At 47.2% G+C, this 24021-nt stretch overlaps 1 protein-coding gene across 4 annotated transcripts in view; it reads left to right on the forward strand.

Annotated features, from left to right (window-relative positions):
- Window positions 1–24021, forward strand: part of psme4a (proteasome activator subunit 4a) — a 31358-nt gene that overhangs the window by 2048 nt on the left and 5289 nt on the right. The window contains exons 3-43 of one of the 4 annotated variants that reach the window (XM_079728958.1): window positions 30–146; window positions 2109–2165; window positions 3627–3671; window positions 5316–5465; window positions 5570–5633; window positions 5950–6024; window positions 6430–6552; window positions 6637–6729; window positions 7812–8077; window positions 8999–9185; window positions 9882–9971; window positions 10078–10142; window positions 10594–10744; window positions 11538–11636; window positions 11737–11806; window positions 12078–12145; window positions 12630–12845; window positions 14187–14344; window positions 14451–14546; window positions 14878–14933; window positions 15042–15098; window positions 15481–15536; window positions 15662–15760; window positions 15855–15917; window positions 16029–16124; window positions 16257–16388; window positions 16882–17091; window positions 17519–17655; window positions 17874–17927; window positions 18018–18147; window positions 18923–19004; window positions 19089–19242; window positions 19394–19463; window positions 19585–19710; window positions 20370–20522; window positions 20926–21030; window positions 21124–21215; window positions 21671–21802; window positions 22187–22395; window positions 23057–23142; window positions 23751–23879. In XM_079728958.1, coding sequence (XP_079585084.1) covers window positions 30–146; window positions 2109–2165; window positions 3627–3671; window positions 5316–5465; window positions 5570–5633; window positions 5950–6024; window positions 6430–6552; window positions 6637–6729; window positions 7812–8077; window positions 8999–9185; window positions 9882–9971; window positions 10078–10142; window positions 10594–10744; window positions 11538–11636; window positions 11737–11806; window positions 12078–12145; window positions 12630–12845; window positions 14187–14344; window positions 14451–14546; window positions 14878–14933; window positions 15042–15098; window positions 15481–15536; window positions 15662–15760; window positions 15855–15917; window positions 16029–16124; window positions 16257–16388; window positions 16882–17091; window positions 17519–17655; window positions 17874–17927; window positions 18018–18147; window positions 18923–19004; window positions 19089–19242; window positions 19394–19463; window positions 19585–19710; window positions 20370–20522; window positions 20926–21030; window positions 21124–21215; window positions 21671–21802; window positions 22187–22395; window positions 23057–23142; window positions 23751–23879 — 4618 coding nt within the window. Of the gene's footprint in view, window positions 1–29; window positions 147–2108; window positions 2166–3626; window positions 3672–5315; window positions 5466–5569; window positions 5634–5949; window positions 6025–6429; window positions 6553–6636; window positions 6730–7811; window positions 8078–8998; window positions 9186–9881; window positions 9972–10077; window positions 10143–10593; window positions 10745–11537; window positions 11637–11736; window positions 11807–12077; window positions 12146–12629; window positions 12846–14186; window positions 14345–14450; window positions 14547–14877; window positions 14934–15041; window positions 15099–15480; window positions 15537–15661; window positions 15761–15854; window positions 15918–16028; window positions 16125–16256; window positions 16389–16881; window positions 17092–17518; window positions 17656–17873; window positions 17928–18017; window positions 18148–18922; window positions 19243–19393; window positions 19464–19584; window positions 19711–20369; window positions 20523–20925; window positions 21031–21123; window positions 21216–21670; window positions 21803–22186; window positions 22396–23056; window positions 23143–23750; window positions 23880–24021 lie in introns of all 4 variants that reach the window. The other 3 variants (XM_079728956.1, XM_079728959.1, XM_079728957.1) reach the window with 3 other exon arrangements.

Raw genomic sequence — 24021 nt, forward strand, 5'->3', positions numbered from 1 at the left:
GCTGACTGACCAAATGATCACTCCAACAGAAAAAGAGAGCTACTCTCAAGGGAGGACTTGGAGCTACCCTGGAGGCCACTGTACGAACTACAGGAGCGCATCCTCTACTCCAAGACGGAACATCTGGGCCTCAACTGGTTCCCGAAGTAAGCCCCAGTCTTTGGGGAGGGGGACTCTTTTTCTCATATTGGTTGAGTATTGTTGGTGAAGTGTTACCGATTTGATGGGCTATTCCCAGCAATCCAGAAATGTTAACGGTGAGAAATTATTTGAGTTGTCTGTCAACTGTTTTACCAATTGAATTGGTCAAGCTAAAATGATATTCCATTGTCCCAGTGGCTTTTCCCCACTTGAGAAAACAGAAGTACAGTTTCACTTACCTTATCTGTAAAGCTACTTTTTAGTTTGTGTGTCTAAATAGGTTTGATAAAGCTATGTTCTCCGCTGATTACTCAAATTGTTCCCCTAAAGGGACGTGAAAAAATGATGGAGGAAAAAAGTTCTGCTACCCAGAGTAGGGCTGTATCCTAGAAGTTGACTCCCTCGAATTGTCGTTCAGAGAGCCTCAAGACACCTAAAATTCTCTCTCTAACATTCGCATGTTATTCATTGTTAAATGTGCATTAGAATAACGGAATAAAACATGACACAGAGGCCTAACATACTTGAATCGCATGACGTCTATCATGGAAAAGAGAATTTTATAATTACAAGAGAACGTCAGAATGTCAGTTCTAACAAAAGACCATCGTATTAAAAACCGCCTTGACAGGCAAGTGGCGAAATAATCTCGACCATTATTTAAAAAATATTTGGACATGCTAAGTAAACTCTAAATTGAAAGTCCTTTTCTATATGCAGGTAAATGGCGTGATTGTATGCAACAGAAGAATGTTAATCAACACAACTTTATGTCAAGACTGATGATTGAGCCATCGTGTATTGATCTTGTCGAGTTAAAGTAAGAAAGGTATAGGGTATTCATGCTCTGTAATAAAGCAGTCTTAAGAAGCGGGGAACTAATGGGACTGTACTCTGCCGATCCCGTGGTGTTAGATCAAAATTGAAAAGCCGAAGCGATGATATCGTGAGGGGAAAAGAGACTGATCCAGGTCCGATTCAACCGCTTAGCGCTAGACCCATGGCGACTTGGACTGCTGACTGTGCCTTTCGCTTCCGGCTCTAGATGGCTATCCATGTGCAGATTTGTTTAATATCCATCAGTTATTTTCAGCATTTAACTTTTTTTTTTTTACTCAAGTCTTGTGATATCTCACATGGCTTATTGGGAAGTCTTGCGAAACGTTTTGCGTCAAGCTATCTGGGGAAAGCAAAACCTAATTCTGGATAACTGAAGTATGTTTTTCTTCCAAAATTTGTTTGGTCCATGTCCCTTTAGGGACTCCGTACTTGTTCAGCTCGGGAAACTACACTGTACCAAAGAGAAATGACTGGAACCCCATAGTCCTCTTTGAAAAGGAGTTTATATAACCTGATTTTCCTTTCATTATTCACCACAGCATTGCAGACCATTTCCCACCTGTTCAAATTGCCTTTATTAATCCCTCAAATTTGATTAATGGCACTGAAATTAGCAGCGGCTTAACATATCACCCCAAGGAAGGCAGTTATGACTGCTCCCTTAAATTTCAGTTAATTATATTTCTCCAATTATCATATAAATGCAATGTATTTTTTTTTCTTCATTTACTGCAATGGAAGAAAACCCACACTCCTCACTAACACAACACACTCTGGATGTTCCTCAAATGACACCTCACTATAGTAACACTGGGTGACGGAATGGGCCACCTTCCCTCACTCCATTTCCCAGCCAGCAGTGCGAGGTGCTCTTCTATGGTGCGATGGAAACATTGGTAGTTTGTCATTGCCGTGCCCTGAGGGGCATGTTACGGGGCAGAATAACAAGCTGCGCTGACTCATAGCCAGGCCTTAGTCACACGACGCCTGTAGACACCACACATGTCTTTTAACACAGGCACAAGATGGTGATTAGCCTTGTGCTACATGTTATATCTATTTCAAATGATTAGCATGTTGAATGTGCTGAACGTGTTCTTTATGCCTTTGTCTCCTCTCATATTCAGTTCTCCACGGCCTCGCTCTTCCTCTAAACTCATAATGATAAAATTGTTTCAGAGGTGGTAAGGACAATCCTTCTCTTTGTGTTATTTTTTGTTACTTTTGAAATCATCCTTTTTACGGCACCTGTTTTAATGATGCATGAGAAAAAAGAAAGAAAGAACGAAACAAGCACCAAATGCACCAGGCCCCACCGTTTTTAATTTGGTAGTGTAACGGGAACACAATCAATACCATGTCAATGTTAACATTCCACTCATATTGGAGACAGTCGCACTGCAGCTAACTGAAATGCTTTCTTCCTACCCCACCGCCCATCTCAACCATATCCATTTTAATGTTAATTTATTTTATTTTATTTGTCTTGAACATACTTTTCTGTTCAAAGCAAATCATAACAAAGCTAGTGAGAGGTAAAGAAATACGCCGGAAACCACTCACACACCCACAGTGCTTTCACGTCTGTTCACTTAGGTTTTGGCTCACCTGCTTGTATGATAGCGATTGCTGAACACCCTGCTTCTAAAGATAGTTTAGAGCCCAATTATAAACTTCCAAGGATAACGGGAAGGTTCCTGACACAGTTGTTTAACTCGTAGGAACCGAGTAAGGTGAAAGTGAGGGTTTGCTCTTGGTCCTAGTGTATTATGTTGTGGTTCATCTCTTGGTAGCCCTAGCCTCTGTGTGTTTTTGCAATAGGATGGCTCACGCTCATTTCAGCACTGATTGAACTTGAGTGCATGAGGTTAGCTGTATTCTGGCTGGTAGGCTTGTTTTGTGGACCACATTACAGTAAAACATCGAGGCAAACCTATATGCAAAATGTTTGTATGGGAATATTGTAGAGGTCACCCTGGATCCGACTACCTTTCATTGAAGCTCCTCTGGAAATGCATGGATGAGGTGAAACTGTTGTTGTGGTTGCGGGGTGGGGAGGTTGTAGCCAGGCATTGTAGTACTTGTAGGGGGGGGGGGGTTATGTAGGGTAATGTGTCTAGAGCTTTCAGCCATGTCATTTGACCAGAATTGTACCTTTGCCAGCCAATGGTTGAGGATAAACAGTTTAAGAGTTCACAGACGTATCAAAGCTTAATCAGTTCTGGCAGATAAACAGAAGCAGATACACATTCCAAACAGCTTCTCATTGCTGTTAGTCAATCAAGTGTCGACAAACAGCATAGATCCATGCTATTGCTCCATGAGTTAGGGCAAATGGTTGGGTAAAAAATCTGTGACAGCAATCCCAATTTTTATTTATTTTTTGTGACATATATCCTTAGTGTTATAGCTTCATTGTTTCACTGTTTACTTACTACACACCTGTCCCTTATGTTCGTGTTTTTATCTACGGTGTTTCACTATACACTGATGAGCTGTGGAAGGAATTGCTGTGTGCATGCAGTCAGACTCAGTCTAATTGCATTGGTGTGGTCATTGTTTCTCCAGAACTGTTCATGTTGATTTAACGTGGTATTTTGGTGTTGGCATCTCACCGTGTTTCTCTTTCTCTCTTTTCTTTCCAGCTCTGTGGAAAATGTTCTGAAAACGCTAGTCAAGAGCTGCAGACCGTGAGTACAGATTGCTTACTTACAATGTTTTCTATTCATTGTTTGATTTCTATTTAATTGGTCATATGGTTGTGGTTCTGTGTGGACAATTTCTTGGAAAAATTTTGGAGTGATTGACTTTGGGATTTTGGTTATGCAAAGTCATCGCTTACAATGGACTACACACACCAAACCGTACAGAAGAGCTTATGATATCCTGGGGGGGGGGGGGCAAGTATGGCTATTTGGTGTTGTCCAATCACATTGTAGCATTATATAAACAAGATCCCATGTTGCGTCACTTCTGTCCTATCCAATATACTGTAGAATGCAATAATATTAACACCATTATTAAAAGTGACCTGTCATGAAGGTTATTTTAAAATGTTGCCTGTTATCTTCAAATATCACTTGAAAGTGAAACATTTACTGTCATTGTCTTCGCTTTGCTGTGAGTTGCAAGTATTTAATATAGTTAGAAACTATATTGGAATGTCATAGGTTCATCTCCCTGTCCGTCACTGTAGTCAATGCTGTTTTTAATCCCTTAATCAATAGTTGTTTATATGTATTAAGTTGACCATAACTTGCCAAAGTATTCCCCTTATGAAGCCTGGAATCATCAAAAAATGCATTCCACTTTTGCACTCCTATTTTGCATGTATTCTTCTACACTTCATACACTACAGTCAGGGAAGCAGCCTTTATATCTTGTCTCACTCTGGACGTTCACGCCACACAAAACGTGGCTTCGCCCCCATCAGCAGGTCCTCCATTGTGACGGCCGACGCCGTGTGTGCATATCCGTGGCGGAGCACATCTCCAGTGCCAGGGCAGCGTCTCTCAGCTTGCACTTAGGCCGATAATCCTATTATCTCGTCTAATTCGGTCGTGTGACTGTTTCCTGTCACTATGAGAGGGGAGAGTGATTGTACGGCAGGCTGCAGTGCCGCTGTGTGTGGACAGGAATCTGGGACGTGCGCTGCGTTGGTAGCGGCCAAAAAAAGGCTCTCAAGTCGTCCACAGAGGTAGCGTGCTGAATGGGCACCCTGGGTGTTACAGGAGCACATGATGAACCCGTAAAATCACCCACGAGTGAGGCTGAGCTTTCTTGTGCCGCAGGATTTATTCAAGAAACGATACTGGAAAAACTCTTAGGTAGTCTAACCTTCACACGCTTCCCTTTACACATATTGCCTTTGTTCCCACTGCCCTTGATAGCCCCCGGACAATGCGGCAGTACAGCATGCAACACTTTGGTGTCTGTTAGTACACAAGGGTCCATAAACAGACTGTTTACGACCTCCTGCGACAGCTGCCATACATTTCCAATATTGGGTGTATGTCTCGGTAATTTCTTTATCAGATGGAGATCCTGCATTGACGTCATGTAAAATGAAGCAATAAGCCACGAGATGGTTTACAGTGGTTTTAGAACAGCTCTGGGGCATCGTTAGGCAAGAGGCAAAGGATTAAACCAGGCTAGCATACTTGGTATGTTGGTGGCACATTAATACTAGCAGTCAGTTGTTATGCGCTCACAGGTGGCGTCTTGAGTATTTCACAACAGGTTTGAGGCAGTCAGAATGAAGGGCCGGAACTATCCACTTTGTAATAAAAGGGAAAAAAGCCAGTGCTCATGCGCAACTACGTCTCCTTTTCTAGATATTTCCCCGAGTCGGCTACCCAGGAGATGTTGGAGGAGTGGAGGCCGCTGCTATGCCCCTTCGACGTCACCATGCAGAGAGCCATCAGCTACTTTGACCTCTTCCTGCCGACCGCCCTGCCCCCAGACCTCCATCACAAGGGCTTCAAGTGAGGAGACACAGTCCCACCTCAACAGCGTCCACAATGGACGCATGTGGGGATCTAGCGCACGGGTGTTGAGCCTTTTTACTGAGAGATTCTTATTCTGACAGGTTGTGGTTCGATGAGCTGACCAGCTTGTGGGCCTCTGTGCAGAATCTCCCCAGCTGGGAGGTGGTGAGTACATGCGTTCTCCTACTTGTTCATAGAAGTGAATGAGTGGAGTGCTGCAGGCTAGGGGACTCCACGGGTCTACCCGTACCCTAGGATCCGAGATCCGCACGGGTTAGGGTCCGCGTTTTATTATGGTCAAAATGATCGGATCCAAACAAATCCGTTGATTCCTTTTCAAATCTCGAATCTAATTCGCCGGTAAACAACCGGGAAATGATCATTTTGGATCATCTTGTGCTTCTTGAAGACCTCTAGTGCATGCTCTACAAGGTTAACCATGTTCCCGGTGTGTGAGTTCTACCTTTACTTCGCTTTGCAGCATCTGGTCAATCTCTTTGCCCGCCTGGCCAACGACAACATCGGCTACATTGACTGGGACCCTTTCATCCCAAAGGTTAGCGGCGCATTCACTCCCCTCCATGCAAATCTTTGCTGTCTTCCGCAACCTTGTTTATTTTGGTGTTTGTGGTACCGTGTGCTAATCACGTGCTGATGGTGTTTATAACCTTGCTGCCAGAGAAACCAACTATCTGCCGTCTCTGTTGACATGGATATTGGTCAGAGGTGGTAGATGCGTTTGCCTCATGCATTTGCAAATCTTGTGTCACACTTTTTGAGACGTGAACTATTCAGTCAGTACACCGATATTACGTGTGTTGCAGCGTTAACTCATTGCACTTCACCGAAACACAAAGATGCAAAGATGTACGATAGCACACACTCCTTTAGATATGAGACACGTCATTTCCAGCAATTACAAAAAAACGTGTGTTGGATGTTGTTTCGTCTCCCATTATAGATTTTCACCCGAATCCTGAGGAGTCTGAATCTCCCTGTGGGGAGCAGTCAGATGCTGGTGCAGCGATACGCAGCCAACGCCTACGACATCAGCCACGTAGTCCTCTGGGTGTCATCCCTACTGGTCAGTGATGGTTTTCACTGCGGCCTCTTCTTATCCTAAGCTTATCGTGCCTTGTTCATAACATCTGCTGTTCATAACATCCAGGGAGGACCGAGCCAGCAAGCCCAGGCCCAGCTCAGTGGCCTTTTCAACAGCATCACCTCCTTCTTCCACCCCTCCAATCATGGCCGCTGGCTGGTGAGGCGTTTTTCACTTATTCCTATGTGCTCGTTGACAATGGCAGAAACCATTCCACCATAGAAAAGAATGAATCATAGAAAAATCTTCCGGAGTTTTCCAGAAAGATTCTGTAGCTTCCAGAACCCCGGAGTAATAGGTAATAACATGAGTGTGTTTACAGCACCGTGGGGGTGCTGTTAAAGGTCACTAGGATCATGCTACATGCCTTTCTTTTTTCAGGGCCCACTCACCCCCTCCATCCACTCACCCCCCCCCCCCCCCCCCCCCCAGGCCTCGCAGCGGGATCCGTGTTCATAGAAAAGACATGTAATCTTTTCCAGGGGGAAGTTCAGTGTTTACTCTCTCCACTGGTGCTGGGAAACCTAAGTGATAATATTTCTCTCAGCAGCATTCTCCTTTCATGTAAACAGTGTTTTGCAATCTGTTCTGTGTGCGAATGATCTCTTATTGAATGAATGCACCCCCCCCCCCCCCCCCCCAAAAAACGAAACAATAGTATATCAATTACTCGCCCTTTATAGATTTTCATGCCAGAATAAATACAGGAATGCCTTCATTGTAAGCATGCTTCCCAAAAAGACAATCAATCTCCAACAAATGAAATGGAATCACAAATCAGTTGACACTGACTCGCATTACTCATGCTGCTTAATACAAGATTCATCCACTCGAATGGATAGCGGGTCCCAAAGAACACAGATACTAAAGTGTAGGTTACACGTAAATCAAAACACAAACCCCTGCCATGCAATCAAAACCCAAACCCCCGCAAAACAAGAGTCTCCATTTCCTTGATGAAAGATAGACAGTCATTCAGTATAATATTTAAGTGTGTGTGTGTGTGTGTGTGTGTGTGTGTGTGTGTGTGTGTGTGTGTGTGTGTGTGTGTGTGTGTGTGTGTGTGTGTGTGTGTGTGTGTGTGTGTGTGTGTGTCCGTCCGTCCGTCCTCCAGAGGGTTCTCTGCTACCCTCCCTTACAGCTCAATGCGTCCTGTCCCTTCTGAAGGCCAGGCGGCCGCACCCTGGCACTCTCTTCCCTATACCTCACAATGCGTTTCTCCATCTGCTCCTCTCCTCCAGATGAAGCTGATGAAGCTCCTCCAGAGGCTGCCCGCCGCCGTGGTGCGGCGTCTGCACCGCGAGCGCTACCGCAAGCCCACCTGGCTCACGCCGGTGCCGGAGAGCCACAAGCTCACGGAGCAGAACATCACCGACTTTGTGCAGAGCATGATGCAGCCGGTGCTGCTGGCCATGTTCAGCAAGACGGGCAGCCTGGACGCAGCCCAGGCCCTGCAGAACCTGGCCCTCATGAGGCCCGAGCTGGTCATCCCCCCGGTGCTGGAGAAGTGAGTGGTGATGGGGGGCGCTGTAGCACACTGTGGTGGTTATTGACGTGTTTCTTTGGAGGATCCCATTTGATTCCATTGTACTTTTTTTTTTTTTTTTTTGTGCTTATTTGTTGGGTTGTTTTCACTTTAAGTGTTTGGGAAGTAAGAAGAGTGTGTATGACTTAGTGTTGGTGTGGTTGTTTTTATTTAGAACCCTAAGGCCCCTTGATTCCATTGTCTTTTTACATTTCTGAAGACTGAGTGAGTTGGGCTGGGGACGCTTTGTTTGTGAAGTGGCGCTTCAGACCTGTTGTGGTTTGGAAATGGTGAACTCTTATGCCTCTTGATTACAAGAGGAGGAATAGGATTACATTAGTCTCGATTACATGTGTGGGAAACGCTGAAATCTGATCAGCTCTCATTGGTTGCATACAGTCAGGGAGAGGAAAAAGAGACAATTGAAAGAACTACCCCACAACAGACAACGACAAGCACTGAAGATATGAATGGTTGTATCACTTTGGTTTTCCGGGCTATGATATTTATACAAGAACTTGGCCGGTGTGACCATGACGTTGTTCCTTTTGATTTTCCATTTCCCAAAGGCCTCTACCACATGCGTCCCCAACCTTCCATTGCTCCCAGTTTGCACAATTTATAGATTAATGTGTCTACCATCAGATATATACGATGAAATATGTTGGAATGTTTTGCTAATTTATTCAAAACTAGTACATTTCAACATTTGACATCGTGAGAAGTGTCATTCATTTGAAGATTTGCGATAATGTATCTTCAATACGTTTTTATTCCTAGTGGAACTCACAGGACAGACGGTACAATGTCCGTCTTATCATCCTCCTCCTTCTCTGGAGGATGTTGATGATGATGATGATGATGATGATGTTGATGATGAGGATTGTGGTCTTTGATTGACAGGACCTACCCCGCCATGGAGACTCTGACGGAGCCCCACCAGCTGACTGCCACCCTCAGCTGCATGATCGGCGTGGCCCGGAGCCTAGTGTCTGGGGGCCAGCGTTTCCCCGAGGGGCCCACTCACATGCTCCCCCTGCTTGTCAGAGCCCTGCCTGGGGTTGACCCCAACGACTTCAGCAAGTGCATGGTGGGTGACCCGCCCGTTTCTTCCCCCCTGCTCACAGAGCTCCGGTGCTCCGGGTAGAACCCACACACGGAAGTCATTTTACATTTACATTTAGGGCATTTAGCAGACGCTTTTATCAAAAAGCGACTTACAATATGAGCATTTGTTACAATAAGTACATTTGTCATAAGAAACAAGGGCGTAGGAACCGGGGGGGACGGAGGGGACGTGTCCCCTCCAATATCGGAGACAGGCGCATTTGTCCCACCTAAAAATTATACCGGATCTGTCAGGTTTCCGATATGTGTCCCCCCCAATGTTAAACTCATTCCTACGCCCCTGATAAGAAGTGAAACAATATATCGCTGTCGGTACAGTAAAGACGTTCATAGAACCAAGTGCAAGTATTACAATCGCTAGCCTAACCCATTCCCCGTGTAAAGCAATGAGAGCAGCTACTGTAGATGCTACACAATTAAGTACCTTGAATAAGTGCAATGTACAAGTGCCAGGACGTACAACATTCAATGGTGGCTGTGCATTGGTTTCTATGCAGAGTCGAGGTGAACTCTGAACAGGTGAGTTTTGAGTCTTTTGCGGAAGCTGGGGACCGACTCTGCGATCCTGACATTTTGAGAAATGATACAGGGAAACAGATGTTTTAGTGAAGCCGGGACAGCCTGTTAATCTCTGAACGTCTTCACCCTCCCCTTGCAGATAACCTTCCAGTTCATCGCTACGTTTGTGACGCTGGTGCCTTTGGTGGACTGCTCCTCTGCCCTGCATGAACGGACCGACCTGACGGAGGTGAGTCACTCTTAGCAAATGTGTTGTGTCTTTGTTGACCGTGGCGGTAGTCGTGGCTCGTAGCTGGATTGCATTGTTACATCTGTTATCTCCTTCGGCATTTCAGGTGGAGCGAAAGCTGTGCTCAGCTTCAGCGGAATTTGAAGACTTTGTCCTCCAGTTCATGGATAGGTATTTTAATCCACTCTTTTGCTGCTTGGACATTTTTGGTTCTGAAGGGTTGATGAAAAACAAAGGCGTTAACGACCTGGGTTAGCAAACCATTAACAGTTTCTTTGTACAATCCATTAGCTTCCATTGTCCCCTTTCAATGTTTTTGTTTGTTACATAGTGTGAATAGTCTTGTATTTTATTATAACTGAGGCTGAATGTGGTTTAAGAAAATTGTACGTGACTGTTGATTGTGCTTATTTTATCATAGTGCTGCCTTCTTGGCCAGGTCGTTCTTGTAAAAGAGATTTTAATCTCAATGAATTTTCTTACCTGGTTTAATAAAGGATTGAGTGATTGATTTATTATCAGGAGCTGGGGCAGTAGGTCACTTGTGTGTGTGTGTGTGTGTGTGTGTGTGTGTGTGTGTGTGTGTGTGTGTGTGTGTGTGTGTGTGCGTGTGTCCTTCAAGGTGTTTTGCGCTGATAGACAGCAGCACTCTGGAGCAGACCCGCGAGGAGACGGAGACGGAGAAGATGACTCACCTGGAGAGCCTGGTGGAGCTGGGCTTGTCCTCCACCTTCAGCACCATTCTCACGCAGTGCTCCTTGGAGATCTTCAAGGCGAGTCTCGCCCTCCAGCCTACCTTCCGTTCTCTATTTCTGTCTCCTTCTGAGCACCTGCTCCTCCTCATCTCCCTCGCTCTCTCTCTCGCTCTCTCTCTCTCTCTCTCTCTTCCTCTCTCTTCTCTCTCTCTCTCTCTCTCTCTCTCTCTCTCTCTCTCTCTCTCTCTCTCTCTCTCTCTCTCTCTCTCTCTCTCTCTCTCCCCCTCGCTCGCTCGCTCGCTCTCTCTCTCTCTCTCTCTCTCTCTCTCTCTCTCTCTCTCTCTCTCTCTCTCTCTCTCTCTCTCTCTCTCTCTCTCTCTCTCTCTCTCTCTCTCTCTCTCTCTCTCTCTCTCTCTCTCTCTCCCCCTCCCTCCCTCGCTCTCTCTCTCTCCCTGGCTCTCTGTCTCTGATACGCACCTATCTAGTGTATTGATCAGTGTTTCCCCCAGAAAATGTCTTAGTCAAGGAGTGGGGGGGTCAACCACCTGATGCCGCCGTTTCAATTCCATTCAAAAATCTTTATGGCACAACTATTGTTTTGAACAGTATTACTGATGCATTTTTTACCTTTTATTTTTTTGAACTTGATGGAAGTATGTTTTCTTTCCCTGCGAGAGTTTTGTACTTTGTTATTGCACAATAATAAAAAAATAAATATTTATTTTTTGTTTTTTAAATATATATATATATATACATTGGTAGTCAAGGCGGGGCCCTATTGTTGTTAAGGCAGCCGCCTTATCCATACAGTGCTGGGGGAAACAGTGATACATTCTAGTATATTGACACTTGTCTGGTTTGATTTGTGCAGGTGGCGCTGAAAAAGGTTTTCAACTTTGCCACCACCAACATCTTTGAGACCCGTGTGGCCGGGAGGATGGTGGCAGACATGTGCAGGGCGGCCTCCAAGGTAACGCGCACATACACTTACACACACATACAGGCAGACAGACAGCTAGTGTCTCCTTGCGTTGTTGTGGTTCTCACTCCTCTGGTTCTCCTGTTCCCAGTGTAACCCCGCGGAGGCCTTGAAGCGCTTCGTGCCGCACTGCTGCAACGCCATAAACCAGATAGCTGTCAGTAAGTGGACGAGTCATATTCACCAGAGACACGCCAACGGTATTGGGGTCACGCCTCGTTCACACTGGTTAAGCAGCAGCTCACGGTACATCAGTTCCAAAGCAACGTTGCGAATGGCGTCCAACCTTGCATTCGCAGAAGGTTTTCGCCCTTAGATCAGTGGTTTTCCAACGCATGCGTTGGAAATCTGAAACCAGGCACACTAGACCAATGCAGCACTTGCTGGTGAGTTTCCTGTTAGTCATTCTCTGCCACTGCATCGTTTCCCCAGATGAGGAGGTGTTGAGCGAGGAGGAGCTGGACAAGGAGCTGCTGTGGAGTCTCCAGCTGCTCTCCGAGGTATTTTGGAGCCCGAGAAACTTGGTTCATTGTGCACATGCAAGGACAAGTCCACTGCCGGGGAATGCTTGCCCTCTGCAGCCCCCAACCCATCTACTTGTGCAAAAAAAACCTGAAAGAAAACATGAATCACAACAGCAAAGTATTGTTTTATATTTTATACCTAACTGTCTATTTTTATAAAGCACCAAGAGGACTGCCATCCAATTTCTTTCTATCCTGTGCATGACAATAAAGAATTCTATTCTATTCAATAACTCATATCGGAACAACATAAATTTTTAATATAATACTAATATATTATATCATATGTAGGGTTATAAAATGCAATACTATAGTACTTATACCATATTAAATACATGTAGTGCCGAATTATTAGCAGAAGTATCCAAAATTTAAATGTAGACGGAACAAGCGATAACCATTTGAAAATACCTGAGTTTGCTGGACGCTCACGATGGCCATCTCTCCACCCCCCCCCCAGGTGACCCGTGTGGACGGGGACAAGGTCCTGCCCTACCGGACACAGCTGGTGCAGATCCTGCAGCTCACCCTGCGCCTCAAGTGCAAGCAGGGCTACACCCTGGCCTGCAACATGCTACACCACATCCTGCGCTCCACTGCACTCATCTACCCCACCGAGTACTGCAGTATGCCCGGCGGCTTCCACCAGCACTCCAGTGACCGGCTGCCCATCAAGGTGATACGCACGCACGCACGCACGCACGCACGCACGCACGCACGCACGCACGCACGCACGCACGCACGCACGCACGCACGCACGCACGCACGCACGCACGCACGCACGCACGCACGCACGCACGCACGCACGCACGCACGCACGCACGCACGCACGCACGCACGCACGCACGCACGCACGCACGCACGCACGCACGCACGCACGCACGCACGCACGCACGCACGCACGCACGCACGCACGCACGCACGCACGCACGCACGCACGCACGCACGCACGCACGCACGCACGCACGCACGCACGCACGCACGCACGCACGCACGCACGCACGCACGCACGCACGCACGCACGCACGCACGCACGCACGCACGCACGCACGCACGCACGCACGCACGCACGCACGCACGCACGCACGCACGCACGCACGCACGCACAGTCAGATAAGGGGTTAAATGTTATTCATAGCAAAAGAAACTTAACGTAAAAAATGCTCTTCTTGAACCTGCACCCTTACTGTGTGGTTATTTAGATTCTTTACAGGCTTGGTGGCCCTATGTCTTTCAAATGTGCGACTCTGAAACTGTCAACATTTGAAACTTAAATGTGGTATTTCCGTACTATACAGCATTATTGGGATGTAGTATGGATATATTTTTGTTTACCTCTTTACTTCCATATTTAAATTCCCAAGCAGAATTCTTGTAGAGCGCTTGCACCCAGTATTTATGTGATGCAAGTGGAATGCATTGTATCACATTCTTGTGTATACTAAACAGGGCAGAGTATTATACAAAGCTCGCAAATGTAGCAATAGATCTGTTAGAAAAGCAACAAATGATGCAAACCACACCCCATGTGACACAAAGGCAGTCCACCGCCAAATACTAAAAGTGTCCACTCAGACTGAAAAAGGGCTTATGTTTGTCTTTATTGTCGAAATCCAAAACGTTTCTGTTGTAGTGGGTTTCTAAGGTGGTTAACCTCTTTCCTGCATAGTGGACAAGACGAGGTTCCTCTCTGGCTGGTTCTCAGAATAGATAGCTGTGGTGCAGACCTACAATGGGTTGTGTTTAATCAGCCATTCATAAAGCAGCCTCCGCTTCCATATAGAAAGAGAGTCTGCCACGTGAACGGGTCAATCCAAATCGCTAGGACCATGGTCGTACAACTCGACTCTAGTGATGCTATATTCTCTCCAGGGTATTGCACCTAATAATAATAATAATAATAAGACCAAACGAGATTTGACTCCTCACCAGGCATAACTCTCAGTCGAGTCACACCGGTGTGACCCAGCGCTGATCGGTGTCTTTTTGTGCTTTTGCGTGGTCGCCCGCCGTGCAGGACTGGGGCCGGCCCGGAGACCTGTGGAACCTGGACATCCAGTGGCACGTGCCCTGCGTGGAGGAGACCTCGTTCGCCTTCTACATCCTGGACCTGATCCTCCAGCCGGAGCTGCAGCGTCTCCAGAGGTTCTCGCAGGGAGAGATGGAGATGAGCCGGTAGTGAATCAACCACCTCGTTAATATTTGCTGTTATGAATTGTGATTGTTTTTTTCTGTGCTGATGTGTGCAGTTTTAACGGGTGGTTAACTTTGTGGGTTCCAGGGAGGATGTCCTGCAGAGTTTGGCCGTGGTTCAGCACTGCCTCTTGGGAGCTGGGAGCCTGATGCCTCCCCTGAAAGGAGAGCCAGTCTCTGAACTGTGAGCGGCTGCAATGCACATGTGTACACACAACACTATTCACTGAAGAGGAGTCAAGCGCCAGCAACGAATTATGACACGATTAGTGTTTAGTGCGGAGAGGCAAGAGGGAGATTATCTGGCGAACCATTCGAAGTGGTCTAGTGCATTAACGCATTTTAACAGCTCAAACAAATAAACTTCCCCTTCATTTCTGTTTTTGCGTCCTCTATTCCTAGCATAGGAGACCCTTCTTCTCTTTTAATATTTCTTGACCGAAGGACCTTCTATTCTCAGTTCAACAACTTGTGACGGCCACACATGACTTTGCTCCACCTCTTCTCATCTCTAGGGTTCAGAGTATGGTGAATCTGGAGGAGACTCACCTCTACATCGGAAGGGAGTACGGTAAGTGCCTCAAGGGGAACCGGGCGTAAATAGTCAAGGTCGTGTTCCACATAGTGTAGTGGTAGCAGCCATGTCCTGTGGACTAACAGTGTTGCTCCCTGTCTGCAGATGTGTCCAGGGAGAACTACAGGGACGCCATCTGTAGTGTGATGAGACAGCTGCTTCGTAAGTTGAACGTCTTTTTCATACTTTATTTATAGACATAAGTTTGCATTTAAAAATTAATAGACTAAGAAAAAACTTTTTGTTTATTGCCATTTATGACGTGATGATTAGTCTATACCATGTTACTATAACACAATTTCATAAGAATTGGAAATATAGCGCAAATGGCATTGTTTTTCATATTTTGTGTCTTTAAAATAAACGTCAATATTTTTTCAGTCATACATTTTCTTCATTCAAGTTTTGTTCAAAACATCGTGTATCGTATCGAATCGTGAGCTGAGTGAACCGTCATACCCCGAGATATCATGCCAAATTGAAAAGTCCCTGGTCCACCGTCTCTCATCCAAATAAACAAAGGCTCTTCTCCTGTTGGTTTCAGACTACATCCTGGAGCACTCTGAGGATGATACCAAGTCCCTGTTCTCCATAATCAAGGTAAGGCAGGATTGAAGAGCGGGCTGTTGACATCCTTTGTAAAGAGAAGGGGCCGAGACCGTGAACCTGAAACGATTCCCATGCCGCTGTACGGTGACCTCTCTTACACCTGCGTCTTTGCACAGATCATCAGTGACCTGTTGCACTTCAAAGGCTCCCACAAGCACGAGTTTGACTCCCGCTGGAAGAGGTTCAACCTCGTGAAGAAATCGATGGAGAACAGAGTGAGCGAGTTTCTTCGAGGCATCCAGACGTCAGCTTGCAACCGCAAAATAACGAACCATGTCATTTTAATGATGTACCGGTTTTCCTTCTCAGCTTCACGGCAGAAAGCAGCACATCAGGGCCTTGCTCATAGACCGAGTCATGCTCCAACATGAGGTACATGAGCTCCCCGTGGGGCGACTGGTCACGCCACAAATGAGTCATGAACCCCCCCCCCCCCACCCCCACATACGTAAACATCGCATTCTCTTGGCCGTCACTTTGCAGCTACGTAAGCTGACGATGGAGGGCTGCCAGTACAGGAGCGTTCACCAGGACCTCATGAAGGATCTGCTGAGACTTTCCACCAGCACGTACAGCCAGGTGAGGCGTCAACACGGCTGTGTGTTTTCGTAACACACTCTGCGACTCCACAGAGCGTTAGTACTCAGTGCCAAGCCCCTGCCGGCTGACAGACGTGTTGACCTCAGGGCTGTCTGCTGTTCCTCCTGCCAGGTGCGAAGTCGGGCCCAGGGGGTTTTCTTCACCGCTCTGGGAACCTACAACTTCTGCTGCCGAGACCTCATCCCCCACGTGCTGGAGTTCCTCAAACCCAACCGCAGAGATGTCACGCAGCAGCAATTCAAAGTATGTACCGCCGAGGAGGAATGAGAGAAATGCCAAATACTAACAATCAAATCCACGGTCAGACTCGGTTCAAACTACGTAGGGTCTATTGAGACGTGGGATTGTTTCTATCAATCAATGCTCTCGCCTCAGTTTACATCCCTGCCAGTTGTTCCCTTATTGGCCCTTTCTTTTCTTGTGAGGGTCAGACATCATTATTAGGGATAGACCCATATGGATTTTTTCGGACTGATACCGATTTTTTTCATCAGCCTTAGCCGATGACCGATACGCCGATACCGATTTCCTTCGGTATCAGCGGATGCCGATACACGTAAAAAGCGCAAATATCGGCCGATAAATTGTTCGATCACTAATCATTATACTATAATAACTATCTTGTATGCAACTGATGGCAAATTCATTCTCGGCAAAGGAAGCCTACAGCTAGGTAACAAATGTGTTCCCATCTTGGCTGTTCGACTGACCCCCGCCCGCGTGCCTCCGTCCGCAGGGTGCCTTGTACTGTCTCCTGGGGAACCACAATGGCGTGTGCCTTGCCAACCTGCACGACTGGGACTGCATCACCCTGACGTGGCCGGCCGTCGTGCACTCGGGGCTCAGCTCCGCCATGTCCCTGGAGAAGCCTTCCATCGGCCGCCTGTTTGACGACCTGGCAGACAAGATCCACCGGCAGTACGAGACCATTGGCATCGACTTCTCGGTGAGAGAGGGAGAGGGAGAGAGAGAGAGAGACCCCAAATTCCACCGTGCCATGCAGTACACTTTCCATAGGAGGGCCAAATCAAATAGATATCTGAGATAATTTGTTCCTTTAGCTGTTGGGTTTCTAAGCAAGCTGTAGGCCTAGCTTCTATAGCACACACACTTTAACAAGGACTGATGAACCCTTTATATCTCATTCCAATTTTTTTGTTTTTATTTTATGACGTGTATTGGCTGTGTTGACTACTGTTTGCAAACCAAATTGCGCCTCAGGGCCAATAAAGACTATCCTATTCTAGCCCTCGACTTGCGGTCCTATTCTCAAGTGTGTCTTTAAAACCAAGATGTCTCATGGAATCAATTGAGGAAATGTAAACAGAAGTGAGGAAATATTTGTAATGTGATGTGTTGCTGTCTCGCCTTAGATTCCTGAGGCGTGCATTGCGGTGGCTAGTAGACTGATGGTGGCCGGGAAGCCTGTTCCTCCCCAGCCGGTACCCTCGGAGGAGGAGTTGGCAGTGGCACGGAAGACGCAGGAGAACAAGAACACTGATTCAGAGGGGTGAGGACATTGTTAAATCATCGCCCCTCCGGGATCCACCCTTGAAGTCACCCGTTTGTATCGGTTCCCTTGAGTTAATCTGTGCTTAAACGGCGCAGGCTAGTGCTTAATTGTAATGGTTTGGTCGGAGCCATGCCCTTATGAGTACAATGTCTACCCCTGTCTGCATGACGTGCACTCTCCGAACAAACATCAAGCAACGCTTTCTCTTTTTCCAGGAAATATGAAAGGCTAGTCGCTGATCTGCTGGACGGCATCAGCAACAGAGACATGTGAGTGGAATAATTCCTGAGCGATGCTACCCACATGACAGGATGTGTCTTTAGCGTGCGTGCGCTAACACAGCTTGTGGCTGTCCCCAGGCCGTGGAAGTTTGAGCACATCGCCATCGGATTCCTCTCGCTGCTCCTGAGGGACGATCTGCCGCTGCCGGCTCCCGCCGTGCTCTTCTTCGTCAAAAGCCTCAACCACGACTCCCTGCTGGTCCGCAAGGTGACGCATGGTAGACTGGGCGCCCCCCGCCCGTTCTGCCGGCGATTTGAGTTCGCCCTGCAGAAGGGTCTGGGGAAGAGCATTACATTTCTTTCTGCTTCCGATACGCTTTTGCGTGAGCCAATCACCAAGCTGGCCTTTCCCCCTGCCGTGCTATTGGCTTGTTTAACACAATGACGACGGGGAAGCAACGGCAAGCAGCCAATTGCGTACAGAGTCGTTTGAACTAGGTCCGTCGATCACGCCACTTGTACTGAAGAAAATGACAGCAGCTTCCCCAGACCAACGTGCAACCTACGGTGGATCTTGGTCTGGCAATAGCCAGGCTAGAACCGTGGCGATGGGCACCACACCTGGTGTGATGCAAGGCGTCCTTTTATAGTGGAGAATAGGATTCCTTTTTATTGTTATTGCTCAGAGTACAGCGGGGTTGAGTAGCAGTTCTAACCGAGCTTTCACATGTTTAACACTAACAGTTTGAAAAGTTCAAACTACTCATTTAAGCTGCTACATATTATAAATATAGCTTTTCTGTAACCTATAAAACAATAAGATATAAAATGTAAGTCACTTAAAAAACGGTAATATTTTAAACAATAATTTACAGTGACATACTTACCAGATATAAAAGTCGAGCAGAATATAAAAGTAGTTAGCATCCTATCTACCTAGTTAACCACCCCAGGCCACACACTATTCTTCAGACACACTGGAGATCCCCTTCATCCTATTTCTCTAGACGTTCTGTTTGAGCTGTTCCCTTTGCCTCCACCAGGTGGCGATATCGGCCGTGGCAGGGATCATGAAGCAACTGAAGAGACCCCATAAAAAAGTGCCGGTCAACCCCCTGGAGCTCTGTAAGCAGGAGTTACACTTACTGAATGACCGCCGTCAGCTCTGGTGCATGTCTGACGTCCCCTCTGCCCACCTCCCTACCCCAGGCGGGGGGAAGCTGCCCCGCGGTCTGGCCGCTGGGGACCGACCGGACAACCAGTGGCTCCAGTACCACAGCGACAGCCTGCCACAGACCCAGCAGGACTGGGAGAGCTGTGTGTTCGTGGAGAAGACGCACTGGGGCTACTACAGCTGGCCCAGGTGTGTGTGTGTGTGTGTGTGTGTGTGTGTGTGTGTGCGTGATAAATGTCCATACATTTAATTTGGGGCCACGTCCTCATCGAAATCGAGGGACTGCCATAAGTAAGTGTGTGTGTCATTCTAACATTATCTTTTTTTACCCATTGTACAGAAAGCTGATGTCCTACGCCCCACCTGAGGAACAGCCAAAGCAAAACCTGGCCAGAGAAGAGATGAACGAGGTAAGAGGCTTGTGCTAGATGATGTATCCCACATACACTCTTAATATTACCGTCTTTTCCAACGTGAAACATCCTTCCACCTTCACTGATGGTCACGTCTTTCGGTTCTCTCTCATGGCAGCGGGAGCAGATCATCTTCGACCACTTCTCAGACCCGGTGTTCATCGCCCAGCTCATAGAGTTCCTCTCCCTGGAGGACCGCAAGGGCAAGGACAAGTTCAGCCCCCGCAGGTTCTGCCTCTTTAAGGTGAGACTCCACTTTGTAAGACTACGCTTCTTTTTTTGTGTGGACCTTGAACAAATTAAAAACATGCAGGGTCAAGTCCATTCTCTCCATTTTCAAGGGTAAAGTCATTTGTTTCACCACAAGATGGCACCATGGCTTACTCTTTATTACATTGGGCTTGGCTCCATGGATTACCTGGAATGACTGCATTCATTTAAGTGTGTTGTATAGATCTATTGCACCTGTTTTCTATTTGGGAAAGTAAAACATGTCAGAGGGGGCTGTAATGCAAATTATTTTCAGTTGGGTTTTATTTGTATAAAATGTGTGTGTCCAGTTACCCGGAGTGCATTTTTATTTTGAGATTTGTTTAAGCCGTGTCATTTTCCATGAAAGAAAAGTTCCAAAAATGTTCATGCAGAGGCTGTCCATTAAAGTTCTGAAACAGAAGAAATAAAATCGAAACCAGAAGGTCATCTTTAAAAAAAGAATCGTAATCGTCCAAGAAGATTGCAGTCGGTGCATCTCTAGGAATCACATGCACCATCAGCCCATCGGTGATGGGAGTCGAACCTAAGTCGTCACAAGCCATAATCTCCACGCGGTTAACCTCGCGGGTCTAGCCGCCGAGCCCCCCCACAGCGCACCCATCCCCTGACCCCGGCTGCCTTCTCCCTCAGGGCCTGTTCAGGAACTTCAGCGACGCCTTCGTGCCGGTGCTGCGGCCCCACATGCAGCGGCTGGTGGCCGACACCCATGAGAGCAAGCAGCGCTGCGTGGCCGAGATCATCTCCGGCCTCATCCGGGGCTGCAAGCACTGGAGCTACGTCAAGGTAGCCCCCTGGAAGCCTCTCCGTGTATTATTCTCCTATGTTATTGATCGCCTATAATGTCATCCTGGAATCAAGCATCCTATGCACCCATGTCTCGCTGCACGGCTTTAAAGTAAGGGGTGGGATTAAACGATTGTGTACTTCTTCCCACTCCTTTTCAAACGTGTTAAGAAAAAGGAAAAATAGAGCCTTGTTTCTGTCATTTGATAACATGTTTCTTGCATATTTTAAATAACGATTTCAGAATCAAATAAATAAAAATAAAAAAGTACGTTTTAAGATGTATCAACAGTGACAGGTCACGGCTGTAGGGCGGACTTCCTGTTTATTTGTGTCTTCAACCCGGTGGATGTGTAATCCGGTCATTGACCGAGCGTCGCTCTGCTCTCCCCCCCCCCCCCAGGTGGAGGGCCTCTGGGAGCTTCTGTGTCCACTGCTCCGCACGGCCCTGACCAACATCACCATCGAGACGTACGCAGACTGGGGAACGTGCATCGCCACCGCATGTGTAAGCCCCGCCTACCCCCCGCCCCCCACCATGTCCATATCATCCCTCGTCCAGCGCCATCAACCCTGACCATGTTCTCCGTGGCGTCCGCAGGAGAGCAGAGATCCACGCAAGCTGCACTGGCTGTTTGAAATGCTGATGGAGTCCCCCGTGAACGGAGAGGGGGGGTCCTTTGTGGACGCCTGGTGAGTCGTCTGGCACCGTCACCAGCCCCACCACTAGGGCTGCTCGGTTATGGAAGAAAAATCCTAATCACGATTATTTAGGTCAATATTGGAATCGCGATTATTCAAACGATTGTTTTTTTGAGTTTTAGAGCGTGACGTATTTATTCAGCATGTCTCTCTTGAAAACACTTTGTAACTGAGAACTTTGAAATTTTGCCTTAAAAAAAGACACAAAATGGTCCAAAAGAAAATGTTGAAATAATGTACAGATATGTATCCAGCTGTTCTAAAAACATAAACATAGCATAAAAAGCAAAAAAAAGAATCGAAAACTCGACTATGTTAATTTTGTGCTCGTTTGGCGCTAAAAATCGAGATCAAGATTGGATTATTCGCCCAGCCCTGCCCGGCACCACCCCAGTCAGGTGCTGGGTGTGTCTGTCCAGGTGTAATGGACCGTCTCTCTCCCCCAGCCGTCTGTACGTGCTGCAGGGAGGCCTGGCCCAGCAGGAGTGGCGGGTCCCAGAGCTGCTGCACCGGCTGCTGCAGTACCTGGAGCCCAAGCTCACCCAGGTGTACAAGAACGTCCGCGAGCGCATCGGCAGGTAACGGCGGACTCTGGCCTTCACCTGGTGGGATTTGTGTGTTGTTGCTTAAATAAGTGAATTGTTTAAACGACTGAAGTACAATGTTAAAAAAATATTCACATGACAATAATGGGACGGAATTTAGAGTTAATTTAAATAAAATATTGAGTTAGAATTTGAAAATTATTGGAATTTATTAAAAATCAAAAGTCAGGTGTAAATAAGAAAAAAGTCAGTTTTGATAAAATGACTTTAATCTATCTGAAATGTGATTGAAGAACGTTCTGCCATTTTGAATTGGAATTATTTAATTTCCTAAATAATTTGAATATGAAAGCATGATATTTGAATTGTATATATCGCTGTATTCACTTTGTCGTCCCCCCCGCGCCTTCCCTCCAGCGTGCTGACGTACATCTTCATGATCGACGTCAACCTGCCCTACACGCAGCCCACCAGCTCGCCGCGCATCGCCGACTTCACCCGGCGGGTGGTGGCACGCCTCAAGCCTCTGACGGAGGGCGACGAGGAGATCCAGAACCACGTCACGGAGGAGAACGAGGTGGGCGAGCCGGACGAGCGCACGCAGGCCATCAAGCTGCTCAAGACAGGTGAGGAGCCCCCTCCCCCCTGAGGACGGCCGTACCTCCCCACAGAAGGGTCCTCTTGTTCCTGGGCTTGTCTCAACCGACTAGGGCGGAACGATTAATGAAATTCAAAGCGACATTGCGATGTGATAGAACAAAGTAATAGAACCATGCAAAGCGCGATGGCTGGGAAATAAATAAATAAATGAATGATGTTATAATATGAAATCATGCATCAATTAATCTCATCTCATAGGCCTGGCCTTAAGGAAAGAGCGGTGTATATGTTGACTGCCTCAAATGTTGTGTTGGTTATACTATAGAATGGTTTATTGCTTGTTTAGTGAATATTACAGAACATAAGGAACTAAAAAAAAAAAAAAATCAAACCGCTCAATGTCTGTACTCAAAGTACAGAGATTGAGTAGTACCACTCGATGAGAATACTCGATATTATCCGTCTTATGATGGAAATGTACGGAATATAAGTATTGTCCGTTATGGGTATATGTATGCATGTATATGGTAAGTGTATATGCAAACACACTGTATGTATGACATTTGTTTGTTACTCTTAAAAATGTGGAAAGGGAGAGCTTGATATAAGCTGAAGCTTCTGCCCCCCCCCTTGGTTACGACCAATAAAATGCGTTCATTCATTCATTCATTCCTGTGTGTATCGCAGTGCTCAAGTGGCTGATTGCCAGCGCGGGACGCTCCTTCTCCACCGCTGTCCCAGAGCAACTGCAGCTTCTCCCCTTGCTCTTCAAGGTAACCCCCCCCACCCCAATCCCCATACCCTTCCCCCCCGTCAGGTTTTTAATCCATTTAAAGTCAGAGTAGCGGTTTAGCTGCATCGCTCACAAATGCTAGCTGTTAATCCGGCTTTAATCCAGATTTATAGTCTCATTAAAGCGGCCTTCATTGATTTCTGACCACAAAAGGCCGGGACGAAGCACATTCTTAAGCGGTGTTGTAAACAAACCGGGGTCGAGGTTCCGCTGTACTCGCCGTGCTCTCGTAGCGATGGGGGCAGCAGGTCTGCGGCAGTAAACAGGTGTTCAGTGCCGGTTCAGAGGGGTATCGAGCAGCTTGTGGGACTAAACGGACCCAGGAGACCTCCCAGTACATTAAAGCACCGCGACGGGTTACGCCATTAAAAACATCAGACTAGTTTTGAAAGCAACGTGTTCTTCAGCGTCACTCATTTTGAAGGTCTTCTTCAGTTATTTGTCCTTCGTGTAATGCCTTCGACAAACGGACCCGTCCCTGCGTATGCCCCTGTACGAGCGGTATGGGGACTCATTTTCAAATCCTTTCAGTTTTAAAACGATGCCTTTGACCCCCCCCTCTCTCCGCCCCCTCCCACCGTGCTCCAGATCGCCCCCGTGGAGAACGACGACAGCTACGACGAGCTGAAGAGAGACGCCAAGACCTGCCTGTCCCTGATGTCCCAGGGCCTCCTCTACGCCGAACAGATCCCTCTGGTGCTCGGGGTTCTGCAGGGGGTGAGTCATCCACCGCGCCTCCCTTCTCCTTACCCCCCCCCCCCCCCGCCCCCGTTGGCCCGCTGGCCCCTTGTTTCACACTGGCACACTGTAGTCCCCCCCCTCTTTGCAATCCTCCAGTCATGCTGCAAGTCTTAACGTG

The sequence above is a fragment of the Pollachius pollachius genome (assembly GCF_949987615.1).
Source record: "Pollachius pollachius genome assembly, chromosome: 2".
NCBI classification, from domain to species: Eukaryota; Metazoa; Chordata; class Actinopteri; order Gadiformes; family Gadidae; genus Pollachius; species Pollachius pollachius.